The 15,198-nt window shown below is 33.5% G+C and overlaps 2 protein-coding genes across 3 annotated transcripts; one reads left to right on the plus strand and one right to left on the minus strand.

Moving 5' to 3' along the window:
* The first annotated feature begins 3,104 nt into the window (after nucleotides 1–3,104).
* Nucleotides 3,105–4,984, plus strand: LOC126669882 (20 kDa chaperonin, chloroplastic). Of its 2 annotated transcripts, none has more exons than XM_050363517.2 (6): nucleotides 3,105–3,242; nucleotides 3,333–3,511; nucleotides 3,663–3,842; nucleotides 3,944–4,099; nucleotides 4,264–4,341; nucleotides 4,599–4,984. In XM_050363517.2, the coding sequence occupies exons 2-6, from the start codon at nucleotides 3,335–3,337 to the stop codon at nucleotides 4,770–4,772; spliced, it is 765 nt and encodes a 254-aa protein (XP_050219474.1). In that variant the 5' UTR covers nucleotides 3,105–3,242; nucleotides 3,333–3,334; the 3' UTR covers nucleotides 4,773–4,984. The 2 variants fall into 2 exon arrangements, with proteins under 2 accessions (XP_050219474.1, XP_050219475.1); XM_050363518.2 differs by having other exon boundaries at nucleotides 3,151–3,242; nucleotides 3,330–3,511.
* A 515-nt stretch (nucleotides 4,985–5,499) lies between these two features.
* On the minus strand, nucleotides 5,500–12,442 carry LOC126667175 (auxin response factor 19-like). Its single transcript, XM_050360135.2, has 13 exons — nucleotides 11,821–12,442; nucleotides 11,090–11,202; nucleotides 10,907–11,002; nucleotides 10,473–10,529; nucleotides 10,236–10,391; nucleotides 10,058–10,142; nucleotides 9,626–9,716; nucleotides 9,379–9,543; nucleotides 9,087–9,282; nucleotides 8,633–8,771; nucleotides 6,576–8,485; nucleotides 6,241–6,431; nucleotides 5,500–6,150 (listed from the first exon to the last, which is right to left on the minus strand). The coding sequence occupies exons 1-13, from the start codon at nucleotides 11,861–11,863 to the stop codon at nucleotides 5,970–5,972; spliced, it is 3,423 nt and encodes a 1,140-aa protein (XP_050216092.1). The 5' UTR covers nucleotides 11,864–12,442; the 3' UTR covers nucleotides 5,500–5,969.
* Nucleotides 12,443–15,198: the final 2,756 nt, after the last annotated feature.

The raw sequence follows: 15,198 nt of genomic DNA on the forward strand, positions 1-15,198 counted from the left end.
ATATATATCATATTATCATACTATTATCATTTTATTATCAATAAGAATCTTATCATACTATAATCATAAAATTATCTATCTATTATAATAACATTATAATACTGTTATCATTATCATATCATTCTATTATCACATCTTTATCATAATCGTATAATATTATGATACCGATATGATAATATAGTGATACTCGTATGATAACCAAACACTAATTTTTATATAAAAAAAATTCCCTACGGTGTTATGATAATGCAGTGATACTCTTATGTTAATCATATGCTGTTTTTTTTTAAAAAAATTTATCATAAAATCGTTTTTATGCATATTTTTATATATAAAATAGAAAAAAAATAAAGAGTAATTTATTTAGATCTGAATTAAAAAAATCGCAATAATCACCACGAATTAAGGAAAAGGTCGCTAAAATAAAATATGAAAGAACGGTGGAGCGATAGCAAAGCGATGAAAGAACAGTGGCAGAGCGATGAAAGAATGACGAAGAAAAAAATGGAGAAAGAAAAGGGAAAAAAATAACGAGAAAAAAAAACAAAGAAGGAAAGAGAAGAGAGAGAAATAAAAAAAAGACAGTAATCACATGATAAGAGTAAAAAAAACATATTTAGAGTAAAATAATAATAAAATATAGGTATAATTATAGTAGTAATTTCATGAAATACATGTTTTGATAACTTATTTACACCTTTACCTGCCAAGTTTTGATTTTTTGTTATCTTTTTTTATTTACGAAAAACACCTATCTTTTTTTGGTTTCCAATTTCGGTTTTCGGTTTTTTCGGTTCGGTCGATCGAACCGAACCAACCGACAATTTTTTTATATAGTGTAAGATTAGTATATATATAGTGTTAAATTTTATTTTTTATAGATTTTTTTCTGGAATTTTTTTTATATAATGTAACAATAGTGTTTTTATGGTATTTATATAGTGTAAGATTAGTGTATAAGTAGTATATATATAGTGTTTTACTAGTGTATATATAGTGTATAAGTAGTGTATTTATGACATTTTGTAGTATTTTTTGTGGTTGACACCATAAAACACTGCAAATACACCATAAACACTGTAAATGCACCATAAATATACTAAAAACGGCAGAAATATACTATAAATACACCAAAAATACTCTAAAACGTAAACATATTATGAAATTACTAAAAATGAACCATAAATCAATTTTTTCTTTATAAAATCAGTAGCAATAAACAAATCTATGAATAAGAGAAGACAAAATAAATAATTATATGAATAATAGAATAATTTTATAAACAAAAAATTATAGTTAAATATTTTGTAAACAAAAAATTATAGATCTACAATAATTTATTTACAAAATATTTAAATTATTGCAAAAAACGTAAAAAATTACACAAATCTAAAAACGAGTCAATAAATCCATAACACGAACGGAAGAGACGAACGGACTAGCGCGAACGGAAAAGACGAACGGAAAAACGACCGAAAACGACGAGAAATTCATCGAAAGTAGACGAACGGAAGCGCGACCGGAAAAGACGAACGGAAAAGTAATTGGAGGAGATAAACTGAAAATCAAATGAAAAAGAAAAAGGAAAGAAGAAGAAAAGAAGAAGAAAAGAAGAGAAAATAAGAGAACGAAGAGAGAATAAGAGAAAGAAGAGAGAAAAAAATGGCTATATAAAAATTTAACATAAAATGAGATAAAACTTCTTTATATAGTGGATATTTTTGTTAAATAAGTTAGCTTATTAGGTAATGTAGGACAAAAGGAAAAGATGGATCAAAATGGTATAAATACTTTACCCAAAACAGATATTTAGAAAATAATTCTATAATTATAATATAAATATAATTTAGAGTAAAAAATAAAAATATTATAATATATTGTTTTATTTTTTTTATTGTGATAGAAATTAAATTATTTTTAAAAATGGAGTAGTTATCTAATTTTCTCACAAGATATGGACTTGAAAGGCTCACAATTAGGAGACCAAACGAGGTTCATTTCTTCTCAAAATAAAGCCATGGGCTTATCAGAATGGCCCATGTTTAATTTTGTTGACGTTTTGATGGTTCTTCATGTTTCGAAGCATCTAAAAGTAGAAACAGGGTGCTCAATCTCAACTTCCAAACTTGATCAACACCAATTATTACTCTCTCATGTCGTAAAATGATAATACAATTTTAATTAATGTATAAATTAAAAAAATTTAATTAAACACTGATGACTAATCTTTATGTTGGTATATTTTTATACTGAAATACGGAGCAATTGAGTAATTTTGAAATAACTATACAATTTATTAAAAGTAAATAATTTTTTTAATCTTTAAAGTTTAAACTATTTGTCAAAACCAGAATTCAGCTTACAATTTAACACATCAAAAATAATAAGATGATCTATCCCTTTAGGACAAAACGAGTATTTATTTTCTCGTGGTTATATGAATATTTTGATTAAAAATCCTCACTTCTTTCTTTCATTTATTAGGTCTAGATGTTTATTGAACAATAAATTGGAATAAATTCTAATTCTCTTCTCTCATTTATAATATCAACTCGATTATTCTAATATTTAATTTATTGATTGTCTTAACATTAAAAATATTAATTTAATTTTCACCGGTAAATATATATATTTTAGAGAAATTCTAAATATGTTTCAATCCTTGATAATATTTAATTAATATTATGATATAGATTAAAGTTATATAAAATACAGTCAACACTCTAATAATTAATATACATGGTGGATTAAAAATTTATTAATTATTAAAATTATTAATTTATTGAATATTCTATAAAATGTAATATTAAAAAAGGTTCTTTGAAATTTGATTAATTATTAATTTATTGAATATTCATTATTAGAGTGTCGACTGTAAAATGCTTTTAGATGCTTTTAGATTAATAAAAATCTTAAATATTAGTACTACTAAAGTACTAATGCGAATCATAATCAAGCGGGTCAATCCGGCTACCCGCGGATCATCGGACTTACTCTATACTGAAGCTTTGCAGTACATAAACAAAGTTATCGGATACACCCATTAACCCACCCGTTTCAAGTTGAGCAGCGCGTGAAACTCTGCAACTCACTCACTAAAAGAAATTGAAAAAGATTCTAGAAGTCTCCCTTATCATCTCATAAAACCCTATTCTTCACTACAACAAACTAAGCAACAACTGAATTCTTTCTAGGGTTTTATCATCCATCTCCTTCAGTTCTTCAGCTCCATTTTCCGACAGGTAATTTCACAATTCTCGAACATCCACCACCACTGCTTCCCACCTTTTAATTACTGTTCGTTTATTATGTCTGAATTTGTTTTGCAGCAGAAATGGCAACTTCTCAGTTAACAGCCTCATCAGTTTCAGTTTCCGCAAGAAACTTGTCGTCCTTCGAAGGGCTAAGACCTTCGAGTGTTAAGCTTGCTTCGTTGAGGTCCGGGGTTAGTCTGTCTCACCGGTCCTTTCGGAGCTTGGTCGTTAAAGCTGCCACTGTTGTTGCTCCAAAGGTAACTTACTGATTATATTTTGGTCTGTGTGATTACAATTGGGGAAAACTAGTGGTCTTGTTAATTTCTGAGGTATTAAGTAATTGTGCTTTGAATTTTAAGGAGGTTCTTTATGTTTATTAAGTTGTAAATTGTGTTGAATTGGATGTAGTACACTTCAATTAAGCCTTTGGGCGATAGAGTATTGGTGAAGATTAAGGTTGCGGAGGAGAAATCTGGCGGTGGGATCTTACTTCCAACTTCAGCTCAATCAAAACCTCAGGGAGGTGAGGTGGTGGTTGTTGGAGAGGGGAAGACTATTGGAAACAACAAACTGGAAATTTCCGTCATGGTCTGTTTCTCTATGCAATTTTACAGTTTTGTAGATTTTTTGCATTTGTTGGACCCGTCTTACTAACTGGATAAATGTTGATTTATGTGGGTGTCGTATAGCCTGGTAGTCAGGTCATCTATTCAAAGTATGCCGGAACTGAGGTGGAATTCAATGGTACAAATCATCTTATATTGAAGGAGGATGATATTGTCGGTATCCTTGAGACAGATGACATCAAAGATCTCAAGCCTTTGAATGATAGAGTATTGATTAAGGTTTGTACTCTTTTTAACATTTGTTAGCTCATTATTAACTCGATTCTCATTAGTTGGGCGGTTTCTGTTAATTTCATAGAAAGTAGTTTCGCAGTCATGAACGAATAAGACCTGCCTCGTTTTTAATTCGGTAACTAATCATTTGACTGTTTGGTCAATTGTAGGTTGCTGAGGCTGAGGAAAAAACAGCTGGAGGCTTGTTGCTGACAGAGGCAACCAAAGAGAAACCTTCCGTTGGCACGGTAATTTAATGGCGTTTCTCTTCTTCGTTAAATACTAAGACTGTGTTTGGTTAATGAAATATGCAAAGAATAGAATAGGTATTCTGTTTGGATTAATTATTCTTCGTTTTGGTACATATAGTAGTAATTCTATCGAATTGCTATTCTATAATTATTTTAAGTTGTATTCCATGTGTATTTTATTGCACAAACCAAACATGGCCTAAGTTTTGAGATTGATTGGAGTTTCTTATGGTATCCCATTTTGCATTAAACAGGTGATAGCAGTTGGGCCAGGAGCTCCCGATGAGGAAGGTAACAAGAAACCCCTATCTGTTTCCCCAGGGAGCACAGTGTTGTACTCAAAATACGCAGGAAATGACTTCAAGGGGAGCGATGGCGTCAACTACATTGTACTTCGGGCTTCGGATTTGATGGCAGTGCTGTCTTAGTATTGTTGTTGTGGTTTATATGTATCACTGAATTTTGTGGTTGAGTTGCCTCACAAGGCATGTGGGTTAGAAGTGTAGCATTAGAATGTAAACGAAATGCTGCTATTTTTATTCTGGGTAGTATTATAGTCTCTGGGAGAATGTCTATTTTTGGATATACGAGCAGGTGCCTAATCATACCCGATAAGGGTAATCCAGCCCCAGCTTGACTATTTCTGCCCCTTTATTACTTTCACAGTGCCTTTATTAACCTTGTTGTCTATTTAGAATAAATCCATCTTTGGTGTTGCTATCTATTAATTTGTTCAAGTATTAACTCAATCATATAAATATATTCATATAACATTATATATTGTTAAGATGAACCTATCTATTTAACTTTAAATACATATATAAAATTTAAACTAAACTAAGTTGGTCAATAAATTACACTAATTAATATCTACAAAAGCAGACCTACCTCATGGTTGAAACAATTTAATAAAAAAGTTGATTTGAAGAGATTAAAATATTAATTTTAAGAAAAAAATAAATCAAACCAATCAGTATTTAAAAATTCAATTTCAGAACGGAACCAAAGGCCAAAAACTTTTGCACGCCCTATAACTATTCAAGCTTCTTGATCATTACTAAGTTATCTTTGCTGAATGAACCGAGTCATCTAGTACGGACATACATAAACAGAAGAGTGGTCAAAATTTATCATAATTGGCAATTGTGTTATAACTTATAAGCAACTGTTTTGCCTGATACATACCATTGATTACACAAAGGTGTACTAAAAACTATCAACATAATGCACAGAATCCGAAATTGAGAAACTGTTCGTCGACTCAGCATTTTTACAAGCGACTGTTAGATTAAGCTTCAAAATAGGTGAGAACACATTGAACATTTACTGTTTCCTCCCCTTGCAATTTTTTCTAGCATCTTAGCAAATTGTCGCCTTCCGCCCGTTCGAAAGCCAAAAGTATAGAAATAGCACCTGGAAGGAGCTCAATCTCCAGAAGCGCGGTTGATATCTCTGATGGGATCCGTGTTATAAATGTGTTTCATTTCCTCTACTAATGTGTGCCTTGAGAAAGCTCAACCGGTCTCATCGGAAAGTTGATAGGCGCCAAGGCGGTCAAAACTGCCGCTATTAAAAAGGTTAATGAACAGAGGTGGAGTCTGTAAAATAGCTCGATCCCGATCTGCTTATCTATTAAATGAGGCAGCTGAGTTGTCGTCGTACTGCCCTCTCCATGCATTTCCACTGTCAGTACCGCTGCAGGCCTGATTGGGAATTGGGACACTACCAAGATCACCTTCTAAACTCATTTGTTGCACTTCACCAGATGACAGTATCTTTATGCTCTGAACACAGCTTACAAACTCCCTGTAATCATTCATGAATCAGATATTTCAATGAGCTCAATTCGTTTGGGAACACATATGAACTATATATAGATTTAGGTTGTTGACTTACTCCCATGGGTCATCACCAACGAGTAGTATGTCATTTTCGTGATCCACGTAGACCAATTTCCAATCAGAACTTTGCGGATCTTCTAGTTGCCCTTCAATGCCAAACATGCGGGCCAGATCATGCCTAAGCTCATCGTAACCTTTGTAACGGGTTACATCGATAGATCTTCCTACAGAACCACGCTTTTGAACCTTCATAAATATGAACCAACATCAGAAACTTTGCAGAGAAAAAAATTAAGACAGTTCAACAAGAAGAAAACCGAACTGTTGAACAAGCTATGACAAAATATGATGTTTTTACATATGAAGAAAAAAACAGATGGTGTTACAAACCTTTGTATATGTCCGCATCCGTTGTGCCTGATTGGCCCAAAGACCACCATTCAAAACCCCAGAATCATTGATCGCAACATCGTTGGAACATCCAGGTTTGAAGGGCATGTTTGGCACCCCAAATGACTGAGAGCTTATTGCAGCAGTGGACAGTTCAGTCTCAATATCCCTTGGAGTTCCACCATAATTGGATAACAAGTTTTGAAGATCTTTCTGAGAGTCGTATCCTCTCGACAACAAAGTGTCGGGTGCCAAGCTATCAATAGTAGTTGAGAAAGGCAAACTGTTCCTAGGATGTGATTGGACATCACCATCTAAACCAAAGGTGGGGATCTGGAAATTTTGCTGGATGTTATTAGCATCTAAGCAATACGAAGTTCCAGAAGAGGAAGCTTCTAATTGATCAGTCACTGTACTCTTGTATTTTAGTAGGTCTGTGCTTTTTGAACTGGGAAACTCATGTTTAATCCGAGTATCAGACTTCCCACTGAACTCCTGAACCAGATTTACTGTAGGCTCAACCACTGAATCACTCATCAATAACGCTGGAGCTTGGTGGTTTCTGTTCAGGAAATTTGATGGAGAAATCTGGCAGTTATTGGTAGAGGGGGATGTTGAACAAGATGGAGCATCTCCATCTGTCTGAGTCGAATGGGGTCTAATTGTTGTAGGCGACTTCTGTAGGCCATGCTGGCTCGCAGGAAAGGACTGTGAATTCATCATTGCTGTTGTTGTGAAGCCATTACTGCTGAATGGTTGCTGTTGAGATTGTGAAAGTGGTAACTGCTGGAATTGCTGGTTTTGTTGGTGGGTCTGCTGTTGCTGAAGTAAATGAGACTGTAACGGCGAGCTCGTGGGCGATAGCAGCTGCTGCTGCTGTTGCTGCTGCAATTTCTGCAGTAACTGCAAGTGAAGCTGCTGCTCAGAGAGCCCAGACTGTGTTAACTGTTGTACTTGAGACTGAAGTTGTGACTGTGGATGTGCTCTCTGTGACATATTTTGCTGCAATAACTGCAGCGGGGACTGTTGCAACTGAGTCTGCTGCTGGTGTCTCTGCATAAGACTTGCTTGCTGCTCAATTTGTTGCTGGAACTGTGCATCTTGAGGCAAAGATGTGAGCTGATATGAACTCTTAGAAGCAGCAGAAGTATTTTGTGATTGGGTATTGCTTCCTAGGAGCTGCTGCTGTTGCTGAAGCTGACCGTAAACAGGTTGCTGTAAATTTTGATTTGAAACCTGGTTTGAGGCGATTATTCCATTATTAACAGGAGGTGGTTGAAATATCTGCTGCTGCTGGGGAGGTTGCTGTTGTTGCGATTGTTGCGGTTGCTGCTGTGGCTGCTGCAGTTGTGATTGTGGAGTCTGCTGTCGTATTAGCTGTGTCTGCGGTTGCTGTTGTTGTTGGTTCAACTGCTGTTGTTGTTGTTGTTGGCTTAACTGATGTTGTTGTTGTTGGCTCAACTGCTGTTGTTGCGGCGGCTGTGATTGCGTCCTCTGCTGTTGTTGTTGAGGATGATGTGGAGACTGCAGTTGATTCATATTGGTCTGAAATAGTTGCGGCAGCTGCTGCTGTTGAGTCCATGCCATAGATGGCTGTGCTAGCTGGCTCACCTGATTCTGTGCATTTGCTTTGTTGAACTGGAGATTGGGCACAGAGAGGCCAGGAGATTGAAAATTTAGTAACTTCGACGGATCATCAGTACTGAGGTTATTCGGCAAGGTTGTGGACGGAAGCATAGGTGGGAAGTACCCTGCTTGACCAGCTGGATACTGATTATTTTGTTGCATGCTCATCCACTGAACTAAACTCAAACCAGGAAAGATTGAGCTTTGGGTATCTTTCATTCCAAATTCATCTCCAAGCCAGGGCATGGCTCTTTTGAAAGCATTCTCAATGTCAGACTCATCATCTGCAAAACCACCAACATGATTCTTCATTTAACTATCCATTGAACTGTTACATAATACCTAAGTTCTATAGAAATCATATTCAAGATATCTGCTATATTAAACATATATACATTATCTGAATCGGATAATACATATATCGGATATACCTGGCATCCCCGGGTGCTTAGAGAACTTGGGTCTAAAAAATGGAGGTGGACAAATGTAAAAAGGAGTTACAACAGGCTCAACCTCCCATATCGAAACTTTGGTTGGACGCTCACCAGCAGTTGATTCATCCCATCCTACCTATCAAAAGGAGAAGCACCGATTTATCAGTATGTCTTCAAGGAATACAAAGAAATACCTTAAATAGAATACAAAAATATGCTCTAGATCGGATGACATGGAAACTTGAAGAAATTTAAGATCTAGACTTTGAAAAAGAATTTATGTATTTAAGACGATCCATAGAAAGTAAAGTTAATAAATTAATTGGAATGCAGCTTAGGATCTCATCATAATTCATATATGTACATAAATTGATTCATATCTCCATATCAAAGAACAAAAGCAACAACAAAATTGTTTAATCACTCAAGAGTTACAGGCAGATAATGATACCTGAAGATTGCGCCATTGTGAACTTTTCCATCGCACTGAATCTAAATCACTGATGCCGGTGATTGTGCCCATGTATCTACGAACTCCCGACTCTTCAGTCTCAAACATCATTCTGAATCTCATGCCAAGTGAAACTTGTGTATACATAGCTTTGTTATACTTGGAGAAGGGTATGACAAACTCGGACGGGCTTGCCCTATTAATTGCTCAAATTATGTCAGATATTTCTTTATTATTACAGGTTGCTTTTAAAGAGATGAATAATGCAAAAAGTGTGTCAACTGCTCGGTACCTTGGATTGTAAAATACAGTAAAAGGGCTGTTATTTGCAGCAGCATGAGCTGCAGCAGCGAGAATGCCAATATGCATGCTGTCACTGGATATGACAGAGGAAGAGAGAGCTGGTTGCTGCCTATTAGCACGCCTTATTCCCAAGAGAAGCTGTGATTTTTCATCTCTACATCAAATGCGATTTCTTTCAGCTAAATACAAATAACATGCCAGGTGAAAATTGCTTTCATTACATGTTTATCTCTTACCTTATAAATAGAACAGAATCACCAGCAAAAAGTCGTTTTGTACTAACAAAGACGCTCCAACCCGTCGTAAGCAGATGTCTCTTGGGTTGACCTGTGATCAAGGAATCACAGAAGTATTAATATCTCAAAGATGCTGATATTTAGAAGTTTCTAAAAGACGAGAACATATTAAGGAAGGAAATAGAAATTAATTTGAGAATTTAATAGGCGTTTTCAGTTCCAGTTTCCAAGTATTCATGATTCATCTATCAATGATTTTACAAACATGGAATATTTAAATATGAAATGTCCCTCTAGACATAACCTAATCGAAGAGATATTGTAATTCGACCTGAGAGTCCCAGGATCAGTTTCCCCCTCCGCCGTAGTATTAAATAAAAATAAAAATGAACTACCCAAATAAGCAGCCAAAATGTAGAAGGGGATGGATACCGCGATAAATATGTCTAAACGTCCATGCATTATCATGTAGATCTCTAGCTACCAGCTCCTGAGCAGGAGGTTGCATCGAAAAATCCTATCAAACATCATCAATACAAGCATTGCAAAATTAAAACATTGTACAAAACTTCATAGAACTGAATCTACAATTAATAAATATTGTACGCACTAGAGGTGGGAAAATCTTCTCTGCTGCTCGTCGAGGAACAGAAAATCCACCGTGTGTACTCGTGTCACTAGCTGTAAGTGTTTTGCAGAAGAACTCAGTAGGTTGCCTGCTTTGCTTGAGGCCTATATCAGACGCCAATAGCGCTTCTTTATCATACTGCAGAAATAGATATATTAACAATCTCCAGACATGGAAATGCGTCTATCTATTGATTTTAAAATCAAACGGCTGACATACTTTGTTTACAGGTTGAAGGGTCATCTGAGCATAGACCTCATCTGTTTCTGCATCAGCCTGAGTTTAGAACACATAAATCAGTCTATAAACAGCTTCTATAAGTAGTAATTTTATTTTTGTCACTTCGTTCATGCCCAGAACAATGAATGCCAACGAATGTCATAGCACTTAAGCTGTCCCTCATTAGAAATCATATGGCACCATACTAGCCCTCAACAACTCATGTAAGCTGACTCAAATTATAGGTAGATGTGATCAGAAACCATGAACAAGCCGAAGAAAACCATTTTAGCACTCTCTAGTAATAGGACTTGAAGAGTTGCAAAAACAATGACACTCATGCATAATACGTACCAAATTTGTACGAAGGCACCATTTTTTTAAAGAACAATTAGATAATACAAGGCAGCTGGCAAAGCAGTGAAGGCACATACATGTAATGTCACATTATGAAGCATGCAAATCAACTTGGAAGGAAGGTTGGGGTAGCTCGGTATAAAGTCGGCCTCTTTTTGCATTGATGCCGCAACCTGCAACTCAGGATGACATAGAAATTTCTATTAGAAACCCCACAAAAACAGAAAAGTAGCTCTCCTAAATTAATGAAGAATGCATACTTGCTCGCTGTGGCCCTGAGGAAAGTACACCACCAGGCTTCCGACTGGCGGTAGAGAGACCAGTGGTCCAGCACAAGCATGCCATAGCTCAGAATTAATGTTCTTCCTTTCTCCTGTTATCAGACCAAATCAGGATATTATCAATAAAATGCCATCCAGACTTAACAATGACAAAGAACAAAATTTCATTGCTTGGAAGTAAGGTTGATTTCATACTGAACATATTCAAGAAAAGAAAATACAAATTAAAATTCTGAAAGAGGGTGTTAAAGATTAAAAAACAGAAGCCAATACTATGAATTTTTGTGATTTCTTCAGCAAACAATCTAACTCAACACAAACATAGCATCAACGTTTGACTAGCTTAAGCATTCAGTCTCCTGAATAAGATTCATATTGTTTCCAAAAATCTTGAATTGAACTTCTCATGGGTTGGAATTTTCTTTATTTATCAAAGATTTAAGTAAATTAACATATATTTGTATACAAAAATAACATGCATCACAAAACTATGATGTCAAGACTATTAATCAGTAAAAACAAGACAAGATGGGAGCCTAATGAAAAGACAAAACAAAAAAAAATCCATTTATCCAATTTTTCCTGGCATGATTCAGCAACAGAAACTAACCAAAAACAAAGATCACTCCAAATCTTGACAAAATTCAAGAAATATAAGTTCATTTAACAGCCAAAGAAATGGGATTTCAAGAAAGACAAGTGTCATCTACCTTCTGTAGAGTTTGCCATAAAACCATTTGGTGGAACCTTCATTTTTAATCAATAAATAACTTATTTAGCAAATCCAATCACTTTTTTTTTCTTCCTCAAATCACCTTAGAAACTCTACATCAAATTCCCACATTTTTTTCACTAGAAAACCAGTTCAAGCTCCAAAACTATTCCCAGAAATTTGCAGCATCAGTTTACGTCAAGCTAATCAGCTTCAATGCCTCCAATAAACCAAACCCTAACCAACTAACTAACTACCCAACTCAAATTTAATCACCCACTAAACAAAGAGAACAAAAGAACTTCTTTTCTTCAAAAACACAAACTTTCTTCAGCAAGAATCTTCCCCACGAAAAAACAGAACACAAAGAACCCAAAATAAACAAAAAAGAATCGGAATGTTTGGCTAAAGGGTATCAAAGTTCCCACTTTATAATGATTCACCCACAAATTTTAAGTCTCCCATTTGAGTTGGGGATCAAAAAACAGAGAACCCAGAACCAGAAACAGAAGCTAAAGCAAAAACAAAGGTTAAGCAAAGACAGCTTTATTATTTATTATGTGAACAAGCCGACATATAATAGACTCAATATTATCAGACCTCTCTGTCTTTATCTCTCTTCTTTGGTTCAATAATATTTCAACTTTATATCACAAACAAACCTTTGTCAAATGTAAAATGTGTGATAATTATGATTATGTTTGTTGATTAATTATGTAAGTACAATTAAAATGTTGTGTATACTTTAATGAAAAATTATTGCACACAACCGTTGCGTCATGTCATTCGTGCAACAAACCAATTGTGCGTTAGCCATGTGGAAAATTGAATGATAAAAAAAATAAGTATTAATTAAAAGATTCCCTATCGCAAATGCTCATTGGCTTGATGTAAAAATGACGTGGCGCAACGGTTGCATGAGATAAACACTCTACTTTAATTCACCTCTGATTACACCTAAACTTTTACTTGACCTCTATTTTATGGATCACTTTTTACCATTTGATAGTAAAAACGTTGTAAAGTTACTTTTTATAGTAATTTTAAGGGTGTGGTGGGTAATGTGGAAATGTTCTTATGTCCGGTTGCTGACGTGGCCGAACATGTATTTCTTTTAATGTTTGACCCTAGACTTTATTTTATTATTGTTTTTTTAATTATTCTTGCTATAGTAGTCACACTTATATTTATTGTTTGATACGAGTGTTTTTATTTAACCCATTAAAGACTTTATTTTAAAAAAAATTATACAAACATTAAGAGTTCTATCGATCAAGAAAAAAACTAAAAAGATTTGTGTGCTTATTATGAAAAATCCGAAGGATTTTTTTAATATTTCTGCTCTAAATGTTAGTAACAAGTATAAAAAGTAATAATTTGATTTATTTGTTGTTGTTTCTGTTATCACTAATATTAAAAACTTTCTGACAAAAACTAATTAAAAACTCAATGTGCTTGTGGTGTACCGACTTTCCCTTTTTATTGGGCTTATTTCAGGGAATCTGGACCTACTCCATATCATTATAAAATTATTCAATGAAATTTTCTAGTTCTTGTTTTTTATTAAGCAAACAAAATAAAATTACTTTTCTTCATATTATTAACACACACAAAAAAAAGTATCAATGTATTATACTATGAAGACGTGACCGTACTTCATAGGAGCCTTTTTGTGCAATGAACTTCAAAAATAATTAAAGACAAAGTTTAGTTTGCAATGAACTTCTAAAATAATTAAAGATAAACTTTAGTTTGCCAAACCATGAGAAGTAAAATACTTTTTTATTTATATTTAGTTTCCTATACGATCTTATTTGGCTTAATTATTTAAAAATTATGAACTTTAACATCTTTAAAAAATTTATTATGGATTTTGAATTTTTATAATGTCAAACACCAGCTTTTAAATTTTTAGAATTATATTAAAAAATTGTTGAAGTGGACGTCAGAACAACATATATTTCGGTATCCACATCAATTTTTTAATGAAAACTTGTTGTGTGTTTTGAATATAAAATGAAAGATCGACTTTTTAAATTGTCAAAATTAAATATTTTATACACTTAAAGTCTTAATTAACTTATATTTTTGAAACATAATTTATCCGGTTAAACTCTTAATTAAGTTATATTTTTTATTTGAATAAATGTTTTATACACTTAACATATTTATTATTTTTAATCTATTGGAACTGAACTATTAATTAACTCTCTTTTTAAAGCTTTTTTTATTTATCATCATATATATAGCCTTATTTAATCAAACTTTTCTGATAAAGAAACACAATTTTTCTTTATGGACCTTTTCCATACCGATGGAGACATATGTGAATATATTATATAGGATTAATCCTATTATATATGATCTTGAATCTCTTTCAGTGGGAAATTAAATATATATAGATTAACCTTGACTGCATAATGTAAAGAAAGAGGAATTAATTAAATTTGAAATTAAGAATAGCCACTAGCCGCAAAAGAAGGAGATCTTCACATGTCACAGGCTTGGTGGTTCAAGCTTAAGACATCATTATACATCAATTAAAGTTACTAAGCATGGTTAGTTAAATAATTATTTAATTTTATGAATAATTAAAGAGGAGGCCCTTTATTTTACATAATTTTTTATAGCAGCATGAGATGCTTAGAAGATCCTGAATTTGAGTGCCTGTAGGACCTCTGCCAACTTTGCCTTATATTCCCTCAATTTATTCAACCTTTATCAAAAAAGAAAACAAATTAATCCCACACTAAAGACTTTAATTAGAAAGAAAAAATTAAACAAATCCACTCATGTTCTACAATCACAGATTCAAATGAGTGGTATTAACAAAAAAGCCATTAAATAATGCTATGTTAGAAAGAGATCGAAGGACTCGAATTTCATACATTATATACACATATTTAAATATGTTTTTCTTTCATCCTATTTTAAAATTATATTTGTATGTATATACATATATCAAAAAGTTATATATTTATATTAAATATTTTCTTAATTATTCCTATTAATATTTGACTTATAAATTATATTGAAAGTGTTAATAATTTATTTCAAAGTATAATAATATGTAAAAGAATGATTTTAATCTGAAATATAAATTAAACTATTAAAATTAGGGCGGGAAAATATATGCACAACTGAAACTCATACAAAATACATGTGGTACACATATGATACTCATCAAGACACAACCAAGATACAACATGTGATGATGCTAATACAACACGGTCCGAAAATGGTACACCGGACTATCACGGTTACGTCGGAAAACTCATCGGAACAAAACAACAAAACTGTTAAGAAATACTATCAGATCCGAGTTTGATACTCAACTGAAACTCATAAGATACTCCAATACCAAACCTCAAAATAC

The sequence above is a fragment of the Mercurialis annua genome, linkage group LG2 (genome assembly GCF_937616625.2).
Source record: "Mercurialis annua linkage group LG2, ddMerAnnu1.2, whole genome shotgun sequence".
Taxonomy (NCBI): Eukaryota; Viridiplantae; Streptophyta; class Magnoliopsida; order Malpighiales; family Euphorbiaceae; genus Mercurialis; species Mercurialis annua.

Excerpts from the sequence above, each read along its gene's own strand:
- LOC126669882 (XM_050363517.2), top strand. The coding sequence starts at position 3,335 with ATGGCAACTTCTCAGTTAACAGCCTCATCAGTTTCAGTTTCCGCAAGA. Across the intron at positions 4,100-4,263 it reads ATGATAGAGTATTGATTAAG|GTTGCTGAGGCTGAGGAAAA; the intron begins GTTTGTACTCTT and ends GGTCAATTGTAG. Across the intron at positions 4,342-4,598 it reads AGAAACCTTCCGTTGGCACG|GTGATAGCAGTTGGGCCAGG; the intron begins GTAATTTAATGG and ends TGCATTAAACAG.
- LOC126667175 (XM_050360135.2), bottom strand. The coding sequence starts at position 11,863 with ATGAAGGTTCCACCAAATGGTTTTATGGCAAACTCTACAGAAG. Across the intron at positions 10,392-10,472 it reads CCCTTCAACCTGTAAACAAA|TATGATAAAGAAGCGCTATT; the intron begins GTATGTCAGCCG and ends CTATTTCTGCAG. Across the intron at positions 9,283-9,378 it reads ACTGTATTTTACAATCCAAG|GGCAAGCCCGTCCGAGTTTG; the intron begins GTACCGAGCAGT and ends AGCAATTAATAG.